This window comes from Plectrocnemia conspersa, unplaced genomic scaffold, assembly GCF_051122295.1.
Source record: "Plectrocnemia conspersa isolate PC_06_02 unplaced genomic scaffold, ASM5112229v1 ptg000001l, whole genome shotgun sequence".
Classification (NCBI taxonomy): Eukaryota; Metazoa; Arthropoda; class Insecta; order Trichoptera; family Polycentropodidae; genus Plectrocnemia; species Plectrocnemia conspersa.
Window position 1 is genome coordinate 15,544,549 of NW_028277165.1, and position 26,859 is coordinate 15,571,407.

At 32.1% G+C, this 26,859-nt stretch overlaps 2 protein-coding genes across 2 annotated transcripts in view; one reads left to right on the forward strand and one right to left on the reverse strand.

The window, feature by feature from the left end:
• LOC148238975 (gonadotropin-releasing hormone receptor-like) overlaps positions 1-26,859 on the forward strand; it is a 147,411-nt gene that overhangs the window by 85,225 nt on the left and 35,327 nt on the right. The gene's annotated exons all lie outside the window — the stretch shown is intronic.
• Positions 14,118-16,769, reverse strand: LOC148238976 (uncharacterized). The gene is made up of 2 exons (XM_088198517.1): positions 16,034-16,769; positions 14,118-15,961 (listed from the first exon to the last, which is right to left on the reverse strand). Exons 1-2 carry the CDS (start codon positions 16,639-16,641, stop codon positions 15,394-15,396), a joined length of 1,176 nt encoding a protein of 391 aa, XP_088054643.1. The 5' UTR covers positions 16,642-16,769; the 3' UTR covers positions 14,118-15,393.

Sequence of the window (26,859 nt, forward strand, 5' to 3'; positions counted from 1 at the left end):
TATAATTAGGATTAATTCGCGTAGTACTACAATGGCTATTTTCGGGTATTGCCTTAAATTCTTGACTAAACCCTTAAAGGGAATTAACGTTTGGGACTACCTTAATCAAGACCCGCACGTTGCGAAATATTATATAATTATTATATGGCAGAAAGAACAAATTGTCATTGTAAATCGCCTTAGAGAATCTACAACTACCTAGTGATTATCCCGAAACCCCTTCGAACGATGTCGTTAACCGCCTTCATTCAATATTTAATCGCATGGCGAACCTCAGGTGATCGTAAAACCTTATCTACACGTCCTGAAAGGAAATTCTCAAAAATATTAAAGATCCCAGCTGCATACTAAACCAGAATACGCTGTGCATGATCTAGTGTAATACAATTGCAAGTTGTTGCTCGTTACGGCGCCACGTGTTGGCTGATTTATTATTGTGTCGCGGAGTGCTTTGCCGAAAAAAAAAATAATACTCTGTGCGAAAAACACCCATATAGTATATGAGGCACAAACATTCGACGAATCTTATCAACCACCATGTCAGCAAGATGAAGTTTCCAGATTACTATACCTTCAGTGTGTGCTCGTATTTTTGCTACTCTGATAAGAAAAAAACGTATTTCGGAGCACATGTTTCACTAAATGGTAAAGCATTTTCAATCCTATGTATCTTCTCTTCTGTATATATTATGTTATTTTTTAAAGGAAGTTAAGTTTCTCTTCTGTCTGTATTTCCGCAATTTTTCCGGCTTACGGTTTTCTCCATTGTATTGTTTATTTTTTTCGAGAAAATTTATAGCTGCTGTTTATCACTGTACGACGTCGTGGTGCTGAATAACAAAGATATTTGTAATAATGCGCTTTCACTTCGTAAAGTTCAAGTAATTAGGATATAATTTTAATATAGCACTTTTGTGCAAAAATATTTTGTATAAAAATAATAAATAAATATATACTAAATTATTTAACTTTGAAGAGTAAGAAAATAAATTTAAGTTTCATTAGTCGTGCTTTGGCCGTTAATACATGAGTACATCTTATGTTATTAATTTATTTAAATTAAATTAAAAGCATTATGATCTTACAAGTTGCCCTAATGCATCAATATGCTCAAAAAACAATACATAGTATTATTTCAATACAATTAGATGATACATAATTAAAAAAAATATATATATATTAAGGAGCCAGATCGCGAGTCGGCTAGTGCAGACGTCCTGGCTCTAACGGTCAGCAAAAGAGGATGCGATCGTGATTCTCTAAGACGTTCTGGAACCCAAAACTATAATACAACTTTTTGCGAGAATTTTGCGTATCGTATCCCAACGTTCATAAAAAAAAAGATTCTGTGTCGAGACAACCCGGGAATTCAAATATTTTTTGCTGTCTCGAGTCCCGGGTATTTAAAAAAAATAAAACAAAACTCGAGACTTTCCGATTCAAATTTTATTTAATATATCCTACATTTATTTTTTCACGAAATTACGAGCTTACGCAATAAAATGTATTTTAATATCGTCGTTCATAGTCAAAACGATATTTGTAATTTAGGAAAGTCTTCATATTAGAAAGATGTGATTCTTTTGAAATCCGCAGAATTGTTGAGAACCGTTGGAAGATTTTGAAATTATTTTTAAAACCGAGATTGTGACAATAACAACTGATGGAGTTATGAAAAATTTTGACATGAGAGTTCTGTCAAAAATCAACTTTGCCGATATAAACATTTTATACCGGAAGGAGGATGAATGACAAACACATGAAGATTCCGATAAAGAGGATCACGACGATGAACAATATATTCAGGAAAGTGACTGAAAATAATGAAAGTGCAGAAAATGTTTGAAACCGAGTTTTCATAAGGCTCTAAACGAGACTGAAAATTAATCAAATTCTTTGGTAAAAGTCCAACGAAAGGTACAACTTAAACTATGATCGAAAGATTTTTAAAGTTACGAAATTGCATCAGAAATTTTTTTAATTGCTCTTTACATCGGCCATATTTGGAGCGAATCGAACATTTACGTATTGGAAAATATTTATGAAGTACTCGCTTCTATATAGCTTGCAGTTGAAGCATTAAGTCGCCGAGATGTCACTTTATTAAGTTCTGAAATTATTGCTAATTTCCTTTAAAAAAAAATTTTAAATTAACACAACTTTATCACACGAAAGGTTTACAGCTCTGAAAGCAAAAATTGAAGAAAGACGAAATAAGAGCCTTATTTATCAAATTTCTAATCATGTTGTCAATACTATTTTTTAAGTTGCTTCAAAATAGTATATTTAAAATATGGGACGACTTTATTCCAGTGCAGAAAGTTCGGATATCAAAGTAATCGAGAAAAATACGCTGATTGCCATTTCAGTAACATGTTGATTAAAGAAGAATAAAACAATGCATTATTGAACCATCAGAATAATAAAACTGCGAGAAATAAAAGATTCAACTTTAAAAAGAAGTTTCAGATTTAAGATTCAACTGGCAAGCGGATTCCTAATCTAGATCTTTTGTTCAACTCATTGCTTACAATTAAGCCAACATCGACAGAAAGCGATGGCAGGAATATTTGTTACATAACCAGGAATGGGATTCAATTTTAAGTGCCTTAGTGTTTTTAAAAACAGATTTTACCTACAAAAGTAAAAGTTTAATATATAAAAAGTTTAATAATTTTGATTAAAACATTTGTAATAAATTAAATTAAAATAAATATCAAATAAAATATTTTAATTTGTTTCAATACATTTTTACTTATCGTACCTGTGTTTTATATAAATTATTATTTTTTTATGATCGAGTCCCGGGTATTCCCGGAACTTAAAAAAATTGAGTCTTGAGTCCCGGGTATTGAAAAAACCCGAGAATCCGTAGCTCGGGTACAAAAACGGATAATAACTAAATATCCTCATATACAGATATCATTTATCTGAACTTTTTCAATTAAGATTTGTAGTATTTGGTTATTTGGGGATTTCAAATATAGATCCTGATTCAAGAATGCTGCGTACTAAAGTGTCATAGAGGAATCAAAACAGCCAAAAATAATATGTATATTTTTAAATGTAGATATATAAAAGTATTAGATCAATAATGTTCCATTATAAATAATGGAACATTATACTGTCTGCTTATTTTGATTCATGCCAAAATAAATTTTGGCATGAATCAAAATGAGCAGACAGAGAGAATATTTATTTTATCAATAACGCCTTTAATTTTTATTGAAATGCCATTTTAAATTATTCTCACATTACAAAACAATTTAAATAGCAAAAACCACTTTTAATATTAAATATAGCTATTTTAATGACGGAAAATTAAACGGTATAACATTAATGTTAACTTGCTAAAAAAAAACATTTTTCGACCCATCTTTGAATCATTAAAACTTTGTAAAATATGCTACAATTCTGCAATTTTATTTACACTACCGAATTATACCTATTAATAGACTATGAGGAAATGCTAGAAGGATTACAATATAATTTCACGCTCGTGTGAACAATTAGCAACATGTGTCTCATCCCTCTTTTCTCATGACATCTTTATTCGTATTTTTAGTCAAAATAATGCTCCTACAATTTTTGAGAATAACATTATTTACCGACACCTGATATATGTATATATCATATCTTTAACAAATTGTATGCTTACTCATATGTCAAATTTTAGTCTCTAGTTCGTGCATAATATAACATGTTATTTATTTTAAAATTTAGGATGTATCAATTCTCTTTTTTAAGCTACCAAAAACTGATTTTATTACTGATAATCAAATTTATTTTTGAAGCATCTTAACCTTTTAAAGTATTTCAATACAATCGAAGGCACAGTTCAAGATATTATTATTCACTTTATTTTTAACTCTTACGCAACGACCGGAAATATAAAAGAGAGTAATAAAACAAAGTCTTATCTCGTATAAGCATTTCGCCGGTAAAAAAAATATATTTTACCTAAAGCCGGTACCGATCTATACCTTTGAGCCCTAGCTGAAGCTTTTTGTATATATTGAAAGTTTAACTGGAATTTCATTGATCGTAAACAAATATGCGTCACGGAGACAGCGTCGCTATTGACCTCAAAACGTCAAATCCGAAGGGAAACGACTTTAAAAAAAAAACTTATAAAATACGCCAAATACAACTGTTGTTTATATTTGATATATTGCGTAAAAGTGCAATATGCTTTAGCTTTTCATATGGCATGTACAAAATTTGTAGCCTCTTAATTTTTAGTTATATGTATACTTATATAAAAATAATTTTATTGCACTTGTATGGCTTCGATTTCGTTGTTGATTACATCGTCATAATTAATATCTTGAATGAGTTTATATTCAATAGAAATTATGAAAAGATTCGAAAAGTCAATCTTAAATTACTCCTAATTAATTTTAGCATATATGATATATTCGTAAAACAACATTTATATTCGTCATGAAAGGTTGAGTTTCAGTTATTTTGTTTTATTTTTGAAGCTCAAAATTTTATTTTTAAACTCGTACATATTTATATTTTTGCTGTACTAATAATATTATAGAGATCTACAGCTGATTTTTGTATATCAGCAACGGTTATAAATTATAAAGACAAGCCATAGCAATCAATAATTATATAAATTTGCCATATTTAATTTCAGAATGTAATTTTAAAATTAGTATTTCTATTTCCAGTTTTTAACGGTAAACTTCTGCGTGTTTATTTTTTTATACAGATATTTTCCATATCTGCTGCTCTTAATTTGTTTTAGTAAAGTGTTTAATTGCAGAGTTTTATGTAACTGCTTTCCAAATTTCTTTTTAATTTTAAATAATTATATATTTTTTTACGCTATACTGATAATATTTCAGCTTGTTTGATTACGGTTGTTGAAAAACTAATATTATCGTCGATTGATTAGGTATCAGTTGGCGTATAGTTCTGACTTTTAACCACTATATGGAACTCGATATTACTCGCTAAACCAATCAGTATTGTTATAGTTAAAAGACAATTTTGTAGATTATATTATTATTTTTATAATATTACATTATATTATATTGTACTATTATATTATATAATAGATAATATTAATACTATATTAAAATAAATATAGGTAAATATCCAAGGACACGGTATATCTGACGCTGACTCTTAACTAACGCAATATTTTTAATTGACAGCGTCAGGCGCTGCTTATTTTTCGAAGCTTAAAATCATGTCCGTGTCATGTAAATAGTTAAATAGGAACAGCTTGGATCGATTTACGCCATAATAATTCAAACGTTGAGATCTCTGGTTAAAATCACTGAACTTCCAAGTCCAAACACAGCATCGAGATCGCAACGGATTAACTCACATCTTGGGGAATCTTATAACTTGCTACATTAATTTAATTTTATTTTTATGGTTTAATTTGTATGCGATAGTTTTAAGGTTAATTGTATTAGTAATAAAGTGAGAATAGTAACTTTAATAACTAGGTATACGATTTTTTTTTTTTTTTTTTTTGAAAAAAATAGGTATTCTTTGATTTGTTGATAGTATATTTATATTAAATACATATATAATTATTAAGTAATTAATGTCCAACAACATTTTTGTACATACATACAACTATATACATATATAGTTGTGATTATTTTTGTTTGTAATTATTACATAGTGGCGCATAAAGAATGGACTAATTTGCTTCCTCTATAACATTTTAACCAAGTAAAGAACAATAATTTTAATAATTAACTTTTATAACAATGCTATTTAATTTTACAAAATCACATTGTTTATTTACATTAATTGTAGAAAGCGACTTTAACAAAGTAAATTTATTTTATTTAATTACCGTTGGAATTTAAACCGCTGACTTTCTTCTGTGTTTAACATAAAAAAATGCAAATAAATCTATAATTATTTTGTAGCACAAGTATTAAATATAAATTTGCCTTTGGATCTTGCTGCATCTGTATGGTTACGCACAGCGTAATATTAGGAATTAATGTATCATTAAAAAGATACTTACTTTAGTATTCGCCATATGTGGTTTCATTTGTGTTTATTTAACCGTATGCAGTAAACGTTGGCTAAGCCTTTTGGTAGTTCTTAAATGTATTATAAGCATGGCCGTAAATTGTTAGAACGGTAACAGGAAGACGTGTGTTTTAGGGCTACAATTATTTCGTGCAGGTGTTCTTATTTTAACTCATAAGGTTTGGCAGAATATCTTATTAGCTTGTAGGCAACAATAACTTAAATGATGTAATCAACCAGTGAATAAAATGTAAATGAGCTTAACTTTTAATATCCATGTTAAAAAGTATTGGGAATTTTCAAAGGAAAAATTGTGTGATGTTATGCTTTGTGAATTTTCTTTGATAAAATGTAAACATGGAATAATGTTTACCAATACCTAAAATATATGCTATTACGAATAAACTAGTATCGTATTTATTGAAAAATCAACAAAGAATGTTTTGAATAAATTTAAACTGCGATATTCACGAATATTAATTAATTTCAATTTGTTATTTTAATAAAAACAAAGTTTATTTATAAATAACAAATTTTATTAATAATTTTACACTTTGTTAAATAACAAAAAACTTTGCTAACCGCCTTAAAAAATATGTAAAAATCTTTTTAAGAGAACATATTATTTGTTAAATGATATACGTATAATTAAAAGTTGATGAAATTCTCAATAAAAATAGCATTACAATATGTTATTTATTAGATTTATTTTATTAAATATTTTAAAAGTTATTTTTTTTTATCAATAAGGAGTTTATCTTAAATTGTATTTTAAAAGCTGGTTTTAAAAGAAAATTATAGTAAAGCCTCATTGAACATGATATACATCGCCATAAGCTTTTTGGGAAAAACACACTTATTATTATATTTATGTATATCAATCCTGCCTAAAGCAATCTTTAGAGGTTACCGAGATATTTATCAGTTAATGTAAATTAACTTTTAACATTATCTTTAAAGAAATATCATTCAATTTAAACAAGCAAGCCGAGCTTAAAGCTTAATCTGTTTTTTTAAGCTTAGCTGAATCTAAGCCATAAAATTAACCACTTAAATTTAAAAATAAATATATTCACACAGCTTAAATATGCGATTCATCTCATATAATTATAATATTAGTATTTTTAATAATTCGAAAATATTAATATAGTTTTTGAAATGTAAGATAGCAAAGCTTGATTGTATAGATAATTCTGATAGTTTCGTATGTCGAATAAAAAATTAAATCAGTGAATTTTAATAAAAAATACAAAAAAATATAACTGTACAAATACGGTTTTGACATTAAAAGGTCAAAACCGTATTTGTACAGATTTCATATATGTTCCATATTTTCTGCGAAATACCTTATATTATATTTTTGACGTAGATTTATTAATTTAACGCGTGTAATACCACTTGTGTTACTTGGAAAGTTCTATCGTAATTTCATGTAAAGTTGAAATCCTATGGAAGTTTTCACTTTACATCGTATAATAAAGATCAAATAAATGTAATATTACTAACATCATTTAAAAAAATATTTATAACTCTCTCGCAGTACTTTAAGTTAGGGATTATATAAATTTGCCATTTTTTATCAATCAACCTGACACAATAGAACGATGATAAAACTCGTTTTTAAATTAAAAGCATTTTTTAAAGCAACAAATAACTTTTAATGGCTTTTTATATAATATTGTTTTTAAAAGTATTTCTCAAATTTAAAATATGTCACTCTTGTTTTAATTGCAATTATACAATACTACTTAGTAAAAGGTGATTTTTTGTAGCTTTAATAAAAATGTAAGTCTCATCAAAAAAACATTTTCACGTGAATTACGTATCACATAACACCTGAGGGTAAAGGTCTATATAAATGAACGTCTTTGTGTCATTCGTTTTCTGTCGACCTTTTTCTGTCATGTTTTCATTCACGTGTTCATGGTTTATTTCAAATCGAACCACATAGAATACAAAGAAGGAACAGACACGTATAATTTTCGCATAAGAAAAACATACTAATTAATATATTAGATTGTCGTAAAAACGTCGCATGGTCAGCAAAAATTCTGCATTATTTTCACATGAAACTAATTCACTTACCACTGATTTAGATCTTCACAATGGGATTGTAACTTAGCACTCGACTGTATTCAGTCGACATTTTTATTTTTTCTTATACGTAAGAGTAAAAATTACTTCGGACGTCGTTCTTTTCGGGTTGCGTTTTACGATTGGTCTTATATTAAAACAGTAAACCCAATATATCGTATTATAGACAAGTAGGTCTTAAAGTTAAAAGCTTGTTCAATCATGAAAAGTATATTTAAATATATATCAAATCCTTTTTATTCATAAAATATGTATTTATAGCTTTCCGCACCCACCTCGAAACGGTTTGTTTACTTTATGCTTTATTTAGGCTTGAGAGAGCTTTTATGAATACTAAATCGAAAACTTTTTTTACGGTACTGTTTTTGACATGCAGATCAACATCGTACAAATAACTTTTAACAATAAATACAAGTTTTCTACTCAACCGTGGAATAAAAATACACCACAAACGAATTCACGCGCATCGTTGAATTTTATTTGTGATTTTATCAGAGAATTATTTAACACAACTTCGTAATCTGGTGTTGCAATTCGCGAACGGAAAAAGTCGTTTTCGTAGATTTCAATGAAAAGCTGCGTCCGTTTTGCGTATAAACGAGCTTTTCTGATACAAATCGACCAATTTTCCGAAATGGCAGCCAATTTTCCAAAAAGTGGGTTTTTTCACGCAGTTACGAGCATTTCGCCTTGTGAAAAGTTTTTAAAGCATTTCGTTATGAGGCACACTATATGTTAAAACCCGAACAAACGGCGCACAGTACGGTGTTTAGCCCAAATAGCTGAAGAAAAGGATTATTTGTTATTATACACAAAGCTATCCATGCAATCTAGTATATACCTTATTAGCTCACAGAGAATTGCTTAATTTGACCAAAATGTTATTTTCTTTGACAATAAAATAGTAAACTTTCCATGTGGTTTTGTGGTTACTCGTAAATTTTAACTCTCGTATAACATCTGAAATCGAAGGTTCATAAAATTAAAATCGACATGTGTTTAGGCATTTTTGCAAAATAATCTACTTTAGGTGATAAAATACTGGAAATATTTAGTAAAATAAAGTGACGCGTTTCGCTCTCATACTTTTAATTTTATGCATGTTTTCAATTTTATGCCGGTATTTTGAACATTATCATAAGCACAGTGTAAAACAGCAATTAAATTACACTTTAGTACATAAAATTTTCCAGAAAATAACAATTATATCCTTATAAATAATAAGTACTTTGAATTAAATTAAATCGTAAGATAATTTATAATGCTATAATTCTATACAAACTCGTTTATTATATTGTGGATTAAAATATAATTGGTCTCATTATCGTTCATGTATTAACAAAGACTTATAAATGGTATTATAATGTGTCATAATGAAACTCCTTTTAAAACTAAGTTACATGTGTTAATTGTATATATTTAATACATTTTGTAATAAACAAATATACAATTTTGTATTTTATTGAAACACAAAGTAATTACAGTTTAACATTATTTATTTTTTATATATATATATATATATATATATATATATATATATATATATATATATATATATATATAATATTAAAAAGTAATATCCATGTTTTTATGTTTGCATTTTTAAAACGATCCTGAAAAAAATATATTTTAAATAAATAAACAAGTCAAGCTTTTGTAGTGCTTTATATTACCATATTGATTAAACAACATGTGTTTATTTTTATAATTTCTTAGTATTTTTATTTCTTCTGCTAAAAATATTTTACAACCTTTTCAGAGAAATATCCAATAAAATGGAAAAAGCTCTAACAAATATGTTCAGTGAATTTTAAATTTTGGGATAAAAGAGATAATAAACATTGTAACCGTTTCAAAACAAATATTTTTAATATAAAATTATAAATATGCATCCAGCTTGACCTTATATATTCCAAATTAATGGCTTAAAATGTAAATTTGATAACTCTACTTCTGGATGAAAATGACTTAACAATGTCATTTCAATCGAAATACACATGCTCAAAAAATACCATTTCCAAAATCTCTAATTAAACACTACAAACTTAAGATATTGTTTTATTTTCTTATTTCCCAATTCACAATATAGTTTTTTGTTTCTCCTGTAAAGTTGTCAAATATAAAATTAGCAATTTTACACTTGAATCGAGTGGTCGAGACACGTATATATAATCTATATTATAGTACTCACTTATTTATATATAATTATATTGGTATTAAAGCATATAGGTCATACTAAGATGTTCAAACAGAAGGCGAAACGTCTGTGGAGCGAAGTAGTAGTCCGAGCGTCAAGGCATTATCGCTGTCGCAGTGAGAACGTTTGTTACCGAGCGTTCTCACTGCGACGGCATTGACACGATTTTATTGCTTTTGACGTGAATTTTTGCCTTCTGAGTAGTGATAATTATTTTTGCGCTTACCTGTTAACCAAAATTTGGTTTGAATATACTTTGCTCAGCCATATTATATTAGAAGTGCATAGTAATATCGGTAAGGATAGCTATCATATTTTTAAAACAAGGTGTAATATCGAAATGCAGACAAAATATAGAGCAACTCTTCCGATTATTTTCTCCTGAGAAATCATTTGTTTTTTAGACTTGACCTAATAAAAGTTCTAAATTTATAATTAGTTTTAGAGCTTTCATTAGGCTAGGTTTGGGTTTGAACAGCCAATGAAATTTTTGCAACTGTCAAATTGAGTTTCATAGACATTTTTTAGAGCAGCAATTAGCGCCGCATATCAGTTAAATTATATTTTCGCTAGTAGAAATATATATACTGGTGAAAATGTATTCCGATATGATTTTACTAAAATTACATATTTAAGAAAAATATTTTTTGTGTATATTTGAGACTATTTTTTCTAGATTTTATTTTATAAATAGCCACATGAAACTAAATATATTATTTATTTATTTTTTTCAATTGAATCTAGTTGTCAAATTACTGATAATACAATCTATTAAAACGTTTAATTTATATAAATTCAGCTAGTGTTGTCGTTGATTTTTCGGTATTCGATCTGAATTTTCAGATCGAATACCTGAATTTTTTGTTAATAATTTACATTCGTTGAATATTTCTTCTCATGTCTAATATTTTTTAAACGTTTAAAAAGCTATAAAGTCAACAATATTTTGCAAACAAATTTTAACACAAACGGAACCGCGTCAAAAAACTACAATCTGTCCCTTTGAATAATAATGTTTATTGTGAAAGTACTACCTAAAAAGTGGGTGCTTTTAAGGGAAATGTTCCGCTCCTTTTATTTATTGTATAATATGTATAAAAAAGGTACTTATACCTGAAATACATCAGTATATAGGTACATCTCAAACAACTGTAGTTTAGGTCAGATTCATTATTTAAGGTCGAATTTTTTTTTATTAATATATTCTTGCTATGATTTTTCCAGAGTCGGGGCCCTCAAGGAGAACGGGCTCCGGGAATTTGTCCCCTCTCCCCTCCCTCTCTCGGCAGGCCTGCAAATAGCTAAATCTGTATATTTTAAAATGGTTACTTTGAAATAAATTTATCGGTATAAGCTGAAGGTTAACACGAATATTACGCAATATATCTATACGCACTGATACCAAATGTTTGCCCAGATGTAACACAGCACAATATCATTTAACATTTTATTGCCGCTAACATAGAATAACTAGATTGATAGACATTTGGTTACCTTAGTGTAGTTATATCAAGTAAAACGTTAATAAAAATAAAACGTTTAACGAACATAATACACTAAACCACGCAGCGAGGATACAGTGAGGTCACTCGGTAGCATTAAATGTTTAAAAATGGTTTTTAGAATTTAACAGAGTAATTCAGTGAAATCATATGTGTAGTTTATAATAAAAAATCATAAATAAATTTGTTAAGACGTGCATTATTTTACATATCCAGCTGACACCAGCTTACCATCCAATCTAATAATTTATATAATATTTTTCATTGACTTATACTACACGCTAAAGGGATAACTGTGACCAGTACATTATTTTCAAGGAACATCATTACCAAATCTTTCATTGTAACATGATTCGTAAACACAATCAACAGTAATAAGACACTAGACTAAAATCAGTCTGTACATTAGTGACATATTTTATTATTACAGCTTAAATTATTAAATGCCACTATGCATTTATTTTAATTATTTATTACGATATTCATCCGTAATATCAGAAAAATATAGAAAGGCCTAATCTGTGAAGGTTTAAAAAAATTATATTTATATAATAAAAAAAAAGTTTATTTCTTAAATAGACATAGGTAAAATAGCATACAGATATATTAAATGCACAATACTGGTTCATAACCATTTACATTGTTTACAAATTGTTAAGTTATACAATAACATAAAAAGAATAATAAATTATACGAGAATATACTAAATTAAAGGAAAAATACATAAAACCTTTTACAAATTAAAAAAAAATTCCAAAAAAAAAAAAAAAAAAAATTTTGGAAAAGAATGAAGCAGATGAGAAAAACAAATTATACAAAATACATAATATACAAAATAAAACACATACAAAGGTAAATAAACCTAGCCCTGTAGACCTGAAACTGATGACACTGTGATGAGCTTAACTGCATCAAAGCAATATGTGCTTAGGCATTTTATGTTTGTATTTAAATTTAAGTTTTGCTTTGTCGTAATCACCGATTCTTGAAATTAGTGGGTTTGCGTGGTCTCGCGAGATTTTTTTATAGTATTTTTCGGTTTGATAATAACAGTATTCTTTAATGGTAGGAATTAAATGTTTGGTGTGGAGTTTTTTAAGGTTAGTATAAAACGGTGTATTATAAATTATTTTTATGGCTTTATTTTGAATTACTTGAAGTTTATTAAAATTACTATTACTCGCGTTACTCCACACTGAACAAGCGTAAGTTAAAACAGGTCTGATTAATTGTCTATAGACTAGAATTTTATTTTTTATTGTAAGCGCACTTTTTCTATTAAATATTGATTTTAGAGCCGCAATGGCGCCGAGCCCTTTCGACCGGAGTTCAGTTATATGTTTATTGAATTTTAGTCTGGAGTCCAGGTGTATACCCAGATATTTAACGCTCGCTCTCCATTCAATGTTATGCCCTTGTTCACTTTTAATGGGTGCAGGCAAGGGTTGTCTACGTTTAGTGAATATTATTGCTTCTGTTTTGTCTTGATTAATTTTAATTCTCCATTTCATAAAATATTTTTTTAAGTTTTCAAGGGATTTTTGAAGTTTAACTGCAATAGGTTTAAGACCATAAGAACTAGTAAGGATTGCAGTGTCGTCAGCGTACATTGAGAGTTTAGTATTTTTTAACATTGGAATATCATTAGTATATAGAATGAAGAGAAACGGGCCAAGTATACTTCCTTGAGGAACACCAGCTGGTATTTTACGCGGTGTCGAAAATGTATTATTTAGCGAAACAACATAGCTTCGATTCTTCAGGTAAGACCGTAACATGTGAATAATGTAATAGGGAGTTTCATATTTTAAAAGTTTATACATTAATCCATCATGCCATACTGTATCAAAAGCCTTTTCCATATCTAATAATAAAAGACCAGAACTTTTTTTCATATTAAAATCGGCAGATATGTGCTCTGTTAATCTATTAAGTTGATGCGTAGTCGAGTGATTTTCGCGGAAACCAAATTGCTCATTAATGAGTTTGCTATTAAGAGATTCCTTTAATCGAGATAATATAATTTTTTCAAATAATTTGCTAAATGAGGGAAGTAAACTTATCGGGCGGTAGTTAATTGGTATGTTATCTGCTTTGCCAGGTTTTTTTATCGGATGAATTTTTGCCGTTTTCCAGATTATTGGGAAATATCCAAAAGATAAGCATGAATTAAAAATGTTATTTAAGTACTTAAAGCAAACAAAAGGAAGGTTTTTAATCAATATATTCTCTAATTTATCTATACCTGGAGCCTTTCTATTTGATAATCGTTTAACAATACTAAGAATTTCTGATATGCCGACTTGGTTAATGGATTTTTTATCTATTGGAGTTTTACTGATATCTTTAATTGCCCGGTCTACTTTATTTTGGGTTTTTTGGTCAATGTAATTTTGCGTAAGTTGATAAGATGTAGAAAATGTCTCAGCTAAAATCTCGACCTTCTCCTGAGTCGTGTTAGCTACGTTGTTTCCGGTTTTTAAAGGTGGTATATTTGAGTTTTTATTTTTAAGCGATTTCGTCATTCTCCATAAGGAATTATCTCCCGGTTTCAAAGCTTTTAGTTTACGCGACCACGAAGCGTTTTTGATGTTTTGAATTTGAACGCGAATTTCATCAGTTAGTTTGTTAATTAGAGTTTTAAGTTGGGGCGATTTATTTTTGTGCCATTGCTTTCTCATATTATTTTTAATTTTAATACGTTTAATTATTTCTGGGGTGAGTTCTATGTTATTCCAAATATTTTTACGCGACGGAATTGATGATATTTTGGCCTGCTCGATCACGGATGTTAAGTAATGAATATCATCGTCAATAGTTTTAGTGTCATTTGAGGTATAATTCTGTCGTTTAATCAATACCCGAGACTCTACTATGCTTCTGAATCGCTTCCAATCAGCCTTTGCATAATTGAAAACGACCTCAGACACCATCTCGACCTCACCGTCCAACGTAAAGAATACTGGAAGGTGGTCCGAGGACAGAGCCTGGATGCAGTGCATGTTTGAAATCCGGGAATTACCCTTGACCAACGTTATGTCCAGAATTGACGGAGTCGTGTGGTTGGTAGGATAATGCGTTGGGGATTTCGGAAAATTTACAGTAGTGTCCGTATCGTGTAAATAATCAAATATTAATTTACCGGATCGATTCGCACCGGGGCAATCCCAATGCATGTGTCTCGCGTTAAAGTCTCCAGTTAATATCACGGATTCTCCAAGACGAAACACATCATCAAGGTCACCTCGAAGCAACCTGTCACCGGGAGAATTATACCCCGCGACAATTATTATTAATTTATTATCGTGTTTAATTTGTATCGCGACAGTTTCAAGATTAGTCGTGTTTGTTGTAATGCGCGCGTGTTTAATTGATTTTTTTACAAATATCGCGACCCCTCCGCCTGGCCTTGAGAGACGGTCCCTCCGGAGGCAGACAAAGTTCGGTATAAAAACGTTGACGTGTGGTTTGAGGTAAGATTCGGTGATTACGACAATATCAATTTTGTACTCACTGATCAGCAGTTCCAGTTCTCCAGTTTTATTTCGGAATCCGCGTGAATTCCACGTCAAAACGTTGAGCCCCACCTTAGAAGAGCACATCGAGATATTCGACCATCATCAAGGCGATCTCCATTTTGCTGGCACACTTTCCAGCCTTGGTCCTGATTTCTTGAAGGACGAGCAACATCCTGCGTAGCTCTGAAGTTGGCATTGTGTCTGAGAGGGGCTCCTCAGGCTGCCTGGTTTGGGGACGTTGTGGCGCCTTGTTTATTGGTGCTGGTGCGGCGCCAACCTGGGCGTTCCATGAAGTGGCTGATGAGATCACTGCTGGGGTGGTTGAGGTTTTTACCAACGCTGGTTTCGTTGGTTTCAGTGCAGGAAATTGCGCTTGCTCGAGGTTGAATATGTTGTTCGGCTGCGACGAGTGAACAGTGGGAGTCGGTCTCTGTTGTCTCTTCTGAGTTTTCTGTAGGTATTCTAACCTACGAGGGCACTCCTTAAAATTGGCCGGATGGTCTCCTCCACAACCAGTGCAGATGGCGGGTGCTTCTCGGTCCTTCTTAGAGCACTCGTTCGTGGCGTGGTTTCCGGGGCATTTGACGCACCTGGGAGCTCGTTGACAATTTCTTGCAGCGTGGCCGAATTGTTGACACCTGAAACATTGCGTTAAATGCAACTTATTACGCTTGTACTTTTCAAGCGTGGCCTTGGTGAAGCAAACGTACCGGATGCTTCTTATAGTGCTCGTTGTTGTATTAGCCGGAAACTGGACAAGGTAGAGCCTGGAGTCTCCTTGTTTCTCGGTCTTGGTCTTCATTGCCGTCACCTTGACGACGCTAAGTCCTTGACGTTCGAGATCTGCGGCAATGTCTTCGGTGGGGACCTCTGGGAGCCCTCTCAGCACGGATTTCACTGTTTTATCGTCGTCGGCGGTGAATGTGTGAAAGGCGCGTTGGCCCTTCAGTCCATCCATTAACAACGCGCGTGCTTCAAACGACGCGCAAAGTACTGACACATTGCCACTTCCCGTGTATCGCAACGAGAAGTTCGATGTTTTTGTGATCGACTTAATTAAGTCGATCGTCTGGAGGTGTGTTCCCGTGATCTCTACGATCACAGGCGGTATCCTCTGCTGCTTCCTTTCGATCACTTCGGGAAGCTTTTCATACCTGTTTTGGCTCGTGGTCGGAGGCATCTTAGCATCCAGGGAAACTTTCGATGTCTTTTTGGGTACCTGCCACTCGTGGTCTGGCAGGCCTGAAGTTGATTGTGAGGCGTTTAGGTACGCCTTCAACGTTCCAAGAGAACGCTTGCGCGTCTGCGCCTTCTTCATGGCGCTGTCTTTGTAGCTAATTGCAGTGGGCGTGTCTATCGTTGCAGAACGGTAGCGGGGGTGTCCTTCGTACGATAACGGAGCGAAGCGCGAATGCGACCGCTCGCGTCAACAGCACAGAGTGGACTGATTTATATAATAATCACTAATTCAGATCTCCCAAACACAATAGAAATTAAGAAACGAAGTTTTTTATTATAAGTCACCGACTATAACACTGTAATTATATTTTATGAGACAACAAAATAATAGATTTGACTTTTCTGTAAAAAATACACAAATGCCCCACCATGCGGCATACAGTTTTCCGTAGCTTTATAATTTTCGCACCAAAGAATAATACGCATTAAGTTAATTTTTAAAATGCTGTCTGAGATTTTTTTTATTAATTTCTCTGTAATTTTAAAAACATGTGTACATGCTTCAAATTTCTGTCCTTTTAGAGCAATATGAACTGAAATAATATACAACCGCATCCTCTTTAACTCGTACACTACTCGTGTTATACTCACCACTAAGTTTGCTCTAGTCCATATAAATACATACATACCTATATATGTTCTGGTTGGTATAAAATCTTTGATATTGACAAGGGTTTAAAAGGTTTTCAGGCAATCACTTTAACTCAGTATGTATTGAAGACACTTATCGCGCTTATACCTACACTCATTCAAAGAATTTCTACCCACGCTTATTGTTTACATAATTTAATTTAAGAAAATAAGTTGTTCGTTATTTCGGGTAAGCTATAAATATTGCCGTTTCCCACGCGTGTTTTCTATGTACAACCTTAGCTATATTAGTGGGTCATCCTTGAAAATATTGCATAACTTGAAATACATAATATTGCTCAGTCTGTGTTTACCGTTATTTAATGTTTATATTATTAATTTATTTTTTTATATATAAATGCGGAAAAACGGCGATTCAAGTGAAAGTAAAAGAGCGAATATAATTTCATTGGATTCGTAAGGACTAAGTCGGACTAACATCTCTAAACAAATTAATTTTACTTATCACACTGTTTAAAATGCGTTAAAACGGCTCATTGAAAAAAAAAACAGATGCTTACTTCCCAGAAAAACGGGGGTTTTAAATGGGGGCAATATAATTTATCACAAACGGTAAGCAGAGATAAAAGGACAAGTGATCTATATTGCTATACAAGACGTGACATATGTTAAAAAGGCGACTAAATGGGTCGGCCACACTGAGACTGAACACTTGAAGATTGCGTAAAAGTAATTTTTCAAAACTTGATTAATTTTTCATATGCCCTAATTAAAATATGTCTTGCTATCACTCAATTTATTGTGAATTTAAGTGCTGTGTGTTTGCTTCGATTACTCGAAGTGCTTTATTTTAGAATATAGAATTTTTTGCACTGAATATCTTATTATAATTTCCTATAGTAAATTTCACTGGTATTATTTTTGTTCATTAATAACACCGATCAATCATCAGAAAGCTATGAAAAGAACAAGTTAATTATTACATCGCAAACAGTAATTTTCTCCACAGAGTGACACTATGAAATTGTTGAATAAGCAAACGGTTAAATACTTTTATATTTTTATAATAAAAGCTGCTTAAATAAAATGTTATATGCATGTTTATATTACATTGTCAGCTGTGCACGCATCCAAATTGCATTGAACCGCGCAAATAAATGTCGTCATTAACATTATTGAAATGATTATTCCGGTGCCAGATGCAGTTTATGATTCAATATAGCCCGGAACAATACAGAAACTGTCCTGGTTGCGACAGCTATCACCCAATAATCATGTCAAAGATATTTGCGATGTATTTTAAATCGCAAATAACGTACAACGTAAAATATAGTGATATGAATTGTCATTGAAATACTGCGATTGCATTGTGTGTACACCAGTCAAACAAATATTGAAATGAATCTAATTAATTATTTATTTATTTATATTTGATTTGCGAGCCGCACTGGCAGCAAGTCTTTTATAGCGAAATACCAAAATGTGTTTGTTAAATTTAAGCTTTTAGTTCAGATGTAAGTCCACGTATTTAACGCTATTTTTTTATTTTATTTTACTAACTTGTTTATTTTGAAGAGCCGTTAGTAACGTTTCGAAATATTTATATATAACTGTAATTTATTTGCGATTAATTTAACACCAAGGGTACTCGTTGAATAGCTGTATTGTCAACGTACATAATTAAATGCGTATTTTTTAATTTTGGGATATGCGAGATAAAAAAAACGGCCCAAGAAAATTTCCCTGAGGAGCTCCAACTGGATTTTTATGCGGTATCAAGTGTTTATTATTTAGTGAAACAACGTATTTTCTACTTTTCAGCAGATAGTTGGGGGCATTATATTTATACAGTTCGTGAATCAAACCATCATAACGTATGAAAAGCTTTTTCTATATCTAATATTATTAAAAGGTTTTTTCTCATATTAAAATTGACGTATATACGCCACATTGTTCCTTAGTAATTTTATCACCTATCCTTCTTTTAAACGTAAAAAAATATTTTTAAATATTATACTAAATCAGTTCCCTTTTGGGCGGCCTTGCGAACGGTTGTGTTCAATCGGTCCCTTAGAGACAAAGCAGGTAGCGACAGCGCCGACTTGTGTAGGCGCAGGCAGGCGAAATTCCTTGCATTGTCTTCCACTGTTTGGGACGACCGTTACAAAAACGCCGACCAGCTGCGGAGCTACATCTCCAATCAATTCCCGCCAAGCGGCGGGAACCTTATCAGGTTGTACCTTTTTATTAAGAAATAAAATAATTATTAAATTGTTAAGGGATGGACAGGTACGTCCAGTACTTAAATTCGGCCAAGAGCCAAAATGGGGAATGGCAGGTCCCGAAAAACCCAGCCAAAAGACCGCGTGCGGGATCGGACGACAATCCGATTCCCATTAAAAATAAATTCACCGGTTTGAAACCGGTAGATAATGAACTGGGCGCTACAGGCGCTATTCTTAAAAACTCGCGCGTTCCCCCGATCATAATGAAGGCGGGAAAATCTCACCGTGAAACGGTAGATTTAATTAAAACGTGTATCGGAGACAACTTCGTTCTCAGATACACTAGAAACGGAAACGTTTCGATCCAGACACGTAGCGTGTCTGATCATGAAAAAATGAGAAATGGTCTCAAAAACACCATGAGGCCATTTCATACGTTCACGCTTAGCGGGGACAAGCAAAGAAAGGCGGTCATTAAAGGCCTCCACCTCGTCGAGGTAGACGAGATAAGAACTGACCTTGCCGGGCAAGGGTTCGAGGTGACGTCAGTAGTCGCCTTAAAAACATCAAAAGGAAGCGCGGGCAATTACCCGTGCTATCTTGTTAATCTTCCCCAAAACACTGATATGGGGAAATTTAAAAGTGTGGTAAAATATGTTTGCCACACAAAAATTTCTATTGAGAAATATAGAAACAAAAATGTAGGCACCCAATGTTTCAGGTGTCAAAATTTCGGCCACGCCGCGAGGAACTGCAATTGGCAACCACGATGCGTGAAATGCGCCGAAGAGCATCTCACCTCCAGCTGCACAAAGGACCGCGAGGAGCCGGCAAAATGCTGCAACTGTGGGGAAGCCCACCCGGCAAACTTTGGCTTTTGTAAAGCTAAAGTTAGCTACGTCGGAGCTATCTTGAGCTCCAAAACGAGAACTACTAGACGACAGCAGCAGCAACCAGCCCCAAAGAAGCAGGAAGACCACCAGCTATCCGAGAGGGAAAAGAGGGCAGCCTTGGTGGCGAAAATAACACCCATCCCCCCAATGCCGATCAGAGGAACTAGGAAGACTCCAGCTGGATCAGTTGAAATTCCAAGTGGAGCCAAGATATCAGAGGACAGCCCCCCAGCCACCAAGCCAGAAGCCACATTCAGAGCCGTCAGCGAGCTGTCAGAGGTAAAAGAGTTGATGAGTTCGCTTATCGGACTCAAAAAACGGTTAGCAAATTGCAAATCGCAATTTGAAAAAATGGAAATCCTATTGGACTTCCTCGATAAATTAGATTAAATCTAATGGGTTTAAGCGTGGTCTTCTGGAATTCCAATGGGATTCGCCGGAAGGTGGACGAAATGATGCAGATGGTTCACAACTTGGGCGTGGATATTATAATGTTAACCGAAACCCGTCTAAAGCCGGAACATAATTTTAAAGTCGCTGGTTTTAACTGTTACCGTAACGATAGGCCTAGTGGAATCGGTGGAGGGGTCGCGATTCTTATTCGAAACGAAATCAAACACCACGAGGTGAGCATTCCCGAGACCGAGTGCCTCGAAGCGGTAGCTGTTTCGATAATTGTCGACAATAAAAAACTATTATTAATCTCAGCATACTACCCTAAACAAGGAGGACCATTTCGAAGTGATATTCGTAAAATTATCGCCTCTGGCGAACGCGTAATTGTGGCCGGTGATTTTAACGCAAGACACTCGCTGTGGAACTGCGATCGCGCAAACCAAAACGGAAATACTTTGCTAGATATTTTAGGAAAACGCGATATACATGTAGAATTTCCAAACTCGCACACCTTTTATCGCAATGGTAGGCCGTCAACGCTTGACATAGCGATTTGCAAAAACTTCCCAGGCATGGCGCTTGAAACCTTGCAACAATTATCGTCAGATCACTTACCGGTTAAATTTACAATTGGTATAAATGCTGAGAAAATAGATAGAAGTTATTATGTTTTTTCAGAAGCCGACTGGCCCGGTTTTAAAGAGCATGTAAATAACAGCTTACACGTCAACGCGTCCTTGTTCTTTCGTAACAAAATCCAAATAGATGCCGGGATAAAACAATTTACCGAATCGATATGTGACGCTGTAGCTGCTCATACTCCGCGTCGGCCCTTAGACACGTTTAAATTAAAATTAACGTCAGAAATTAAGGAATTAATCGCGACAAAAAATCGTCTTCGAAAGCGCTGGCAAAAGAGCAGAGACAAGGAGTTGAAATCCCAGGTAAATTCTCTCACAGCAGCGATCGCGCGTCAAATCTCAAGTTTAAAAAATCATTCGTGGTCGCGTAAACTCGAAACCGCAAATACTCAGGATAATAGCATTTGGCGTTTATCAAAAGCCGTCCGTCGGAAAAATTGCAACATTCCACCGCTAGTTACCGCTAATGGCGATAAAGCTACGACCGACGTAGAAAAAGCCGAAATCCTCGCGAACAATTTCGAAAAATCACACGGTTTGACTAAAAACATGAAACATGCAGAAACGGATCGCTACGTCATGCAGTCCGTAGAAAATTTTCGCGAACTTGAAATTTTAGAAGAAATTCCTCTTAAGGATCTACTGATTAAACCATATGAAATCTGCCAAGCAGCTCATAGGTGTAAGATTAGGAAAGCCCCGGGAGCTGATAAAATAGAAAATATCGTATTAAGGTACTTGCCTCAGAAGGCGCAGATTTATCTTTGCAAAATTTTAAACGGCTGTCTTAAAATTGGTTACTTTCCCGTGGCTTGGAAATCTGCCACCATTTTTCCAATTTCAAAAGCCGGGAAGGACCCCACGCAAGCTTCTAGCTACAGACCAATTAGTCTGTTATCAACTCTCAGTAAAATCTTCGAGCGTCTCATTTTAAAAAGGATTTTACCTACGATAAATAAAACAATACCAAATTTCCAATTTGGTTTTAGATCCGGCCATTCGACCGCACACCAACTCACTCGAGTTGTCGAATTTATTTCGAAAAAATTTAATATCCGTAAGGATACCGGCATGGCTCTTTTGGACATCGAGAAGGCTTTTGACACAGTTTGGCACGATGGATTAATATATAAACTTCTTAAAGCTGAAACACCACTTCCACTCGTCCGTATAATCGACGACTATCTACGTGATAGAACATTTACGGTCACCATAAAAGGTGAAAATTCAAACCCAAGAAAAGTCCCGATGGGAGTTCCGCAAGGCAGTATTCTCGGCCCTCATCTATTCTCCGTATATATTCATGACGTTCCCGTGCCACAAAATTGTCAACTTGCGCTATATGCGGATGACCTAGCGATCTATACCTGCTCATCAAGCAGAAAAATAATTGCCAGAAGACTGGAATTTGGCTTGCAAAAACTGCGAAATTTTTACAGTAAGTGGAAAATTAAAATAAATGATTCAAAAACAGAAACCATCATGTTCTCTCGCAGATCAAAAGCGGCCATGCCATCACGTATTGTAATGAATGGTGAGGCGATTCCTTGGGCAAGATCAGTAAAATACCTAGGTCTCCACTTAGATTCCCGTCTTAACTGGAAAAGACAATTAGAGAACATCAGACAAAAAGGTCTTTCAGCAATTTCAGCTCTAGCTCCCATATTTAGAAGAAGAAGTGGTCTCAGTAGTAAAAACAAACTCTTGTTGTATAAAACTATGATACGACCACTACTTACTTATGGCGCTCCCGTGTGGTCCAGTTTATCTAATAGCTCCTACAGAAAAATAGGCGTAATTCAAAATAAGTGTTTGAGAATTTCAGTAAATGCCCACCCCAGGATTAGCCTCAACCAACTTCACTTCAGAAGTGAACGTATGGAGACCATAAAGGACTTTTGCCATAGACAGACCTTTAACTTCTATAGGAATTTAAAAAACAATAAGAGCACCAACACCTGTCTCACTGATATTGGCAAATACAACCTTAATGACCTACCGTTTAGGTATAAACATAAACTACCTAAACATATCTTAAGAGATGAACCGTCCGAGAAGTTCAACCGTCTGCGTCCAGGTGATTACTGCTGTGATACCTGTAAGTCCCCGGAGAGTGTAGGGGCGCCAACTGTTCGATTTCGAATTCGTGCCGGAGGTGCTCGCCGCTAACTTCGGCACTCACGATTAAACCTTTATTATATGTAAACCTCTTAAGGCGAGTACATCAATTTTCCGTTATTGAATATATTTTTGTTATTGTTAATTAGTTGTAAGCTGTTAATTTGTTAGATTTCTCGTCTAAGATTGGTGTGAAAGTTAGTTTTAATTTTTTTTTTTTTTAATTTATAATATAAAAATAAAATTCGCAAAGAGGTTTTTGTCAACTTTTCCTCTATAAATAAATGTAATAACATTGTAAAGTTAAACATAGATTATCTTGATTTTGTAGACTTGATTCCGTAATTAAGGAAATAACTAAGGTTAGGTATTTAAGATTGTGTAATTGGATATTTATGTTTTTGAAAACATGTATACGAATTATGAAAATAAAGACCTTGTAAAATTAAAAAAATTAATTTTTTTTAATATTATACTAAATAACGATAATAAACTGATGAAGCGATAACTAATCAAAATTGTAGGATCTTTATAAAAAAATCTATATTAAATAACGCTGTAACATTAAAAGAGCTATGCTTCCAATTAAAGCACGACCAAAATGTATCGCTGTTACAGAGAAATACAAAGCTCTCTTTTATATAAAAATAATAACATTTCTAGTTTTTTTTATATCTAAATCTTCTTGTGGTGGTAGTTTTTTAGACTGACGATATGTTTATATAATACTTGGTTAATAATAAATTGTTTATAATATGTTTAAAAAATATATACTATTTTATTACTTTTTTTGTATATTTGTGATTTATTTTACATTTACTTTCTGTGTCTTATTTTTATATAGTATTTTTTCAAATTGTTTCTTGATATAAGTATGTTATAATAGCTACCAACTGTAGTTTTTATTCGTTCAGATGTCGCTATAAGGCGAATATTTCTCCCAACTCGATAGTAAACCCAACAAAAAGTTACACACGTATTCATTCTACGTAATAAAATGTAACCACACTAGACAATTCTGTCGCGAAAAACTCGTAATACACTCACATATCCGATATAATATGTAAATTCTACCATTGAGTGAGCTGCTTCGACAATTACCCCAATTTTCTCAATGTCCTACAATAAAATTTCATTTTCAATGTATCAACACTTAAACTTGTTTGTGAAATAAATACGCAGCAAAATTTAACAAGATTATTACGTTTCTTAAGATTAAATCCCCTCGATAAGAGCTACAAAATTAACACACTAAGCCATAAATCGTTTACTCGTAATAAATTTATATTCACGGTTACAGATTTAATCCTACATATTTATGAAACATTGTTTCTTCAGTTTTAAAGGGTAATTCGAACTTTGATTTATTAAGAAAATTGTTATTTACTAAGTAAAAGTTTTTAACGAATTTTAATTTTATGTTTTTCTTATATTGTAATAATTTATTCATGCAAACTCTGCTTTACTTCTTTATTATCTCATATATCTACCCGTCTTTTTATTAAACCGGGAAATAAAATAAATTTTGCTGTATATTATTAACAATGAATAATTTTCCAAATGATTAACTTACTAATACATATACGACTTTAGTTTCTCATAAATAAATCGATAATAAAACTTTGTAAGATACATTTGGAACATGATGTATCAAAATTGCTTATTGCGAAAAAGTACACCTATTATTTATATAGACGAATAAGCTAATTTTGAATTTATTGATCATAAAATGAATCTTTTATATTGGTGCGAGATTTTCTCAATCATATATTATATGTATGTACATATTTGATACTATACGAAGATGTATTTCGTCACATTTATCGTAAGACGATCATTGCTGTACGAGAGTATATTTACAGTTTTACCGACTAACCAACGAATAAATAAAAGCACATATATAATATTAAAAATAAAATTATTAAAATCGTGCGCCCGGTGAATTCTATTATATTATAAAAGAGACTAAATGTGAGATTTAGCGTTTGAATCAGTAATCACCAATTTAATTGAAAAAATAAAGAAAGAGGTGTTCTGAAGATATATAAGTCAATCATTAAATAAAATGCTCTAAAAATATTTTTAATGTAAGTACTGTATCTCTTCTTTCAAAATCCTTTGTAAATCGCGAAAATAAAGCGACAACATTTTTGATCACAAGGAACGACGAGGGAGTAAGAAGAAGAGTACGTTTTTCTCCAAGATGGACGGACCAATTAAAAATGCCTGTCAAAACTCAAGGATATTGGAGAATAATCATTAAAAGATAATGCTTTATACTATAGTATCTTTGATGTGAAAAGAGATTGCAAGATGCTTAACAATTACATTTTACGCTTCCGCTTTTTTTTCAATTTCCGACACCTTTTCCGGCATGATTGCAATCACAAAAGTTACTAAGGATGAACTTGAATATATATATATATATATATATATATATATATATATATATATATATATATATATATATATATATATATATATATATATATATATATATATATATATATATATATATATATATATATATATATATATATATATATATATATATATATATATATATATATATATATATATATATATATATATATATATTTTACATACATACATACATACACACCAATTACATATTATTATTACATAATGACAAACTCATTAGAACCCCTATTTTTTGTATATTTTGGTTTTAATTAGCATATAAGATCAAAAGTGTGCCAAATTTAACTCAAAAACTTTACAAACTGAAATACAATTAAATGTATCAAAAGCCTTGTTTGTAGTATATATATATAAATATATATATACATACACTTAAAAATGCACGGGTAGTGCTTTCGTTAATGTGTAACCCTCAAAGTTTTTTTGAGCAGAGAGAGATATATAATAATATAGTAAATAAAAAATTCTCTTCTAGTGGTACTAACATTAGTTCTAATGTTAAAATTGCAAAAAAATAAGATTTATTGTATACTATACACAATAATAATATAATAAAAAAGAGAGAAAAAAGCGTTCTAAGGTCAACACACACATCCATTATGTATTCGGGTAATTTTCCTGCGACGGAGAATAATATAATAAAAAGAAAGTTTCTTTTATACCCTTTATTTGTCGGCATTACGTAGGTGAAGAAGGGCTCGGAACAATTACGTGCCAACATGTCAGATTTTTTCGCTTCAATATAATTTTATTACATCTTAATTCACAGGGTTTTATCATCAAATTTGACTTATAATTCGTCGTAGATAGAAAGCTTGAAATTCATTCAAATATATTGCAGAAAAATATTATAGAAATCGTATTTTGTCTACTGGAAAAACGTCTTGTCGTTTTTGGGGATAAAGATTAAAATAAAAGAGAGAGATAAAATATTGGCCCGATTTTCTCTCTGGAAATAATGTGTACATGTTAAATCTAGAAAAAACTTTAA

What these genes read in the sequence shown, in the direction of transcription:
- LOC148238976 (XM_088198517.1), bottom strand. Translation starts at nt 16,641, where the DNA reads ATGAAGAAGGCGCAGACGCGCAAGCGTTCTCTTGGAACGTTGAAGGCG. An exon ending in AGCACTATAAGAAGCATCCG is followed by an intron (nt 15,962 to 16,033) that starts GTACGTTTGCTT and finishes GCAATGTTTCAG; the next exon opens with GTGTCAACAATTCGGCCACG.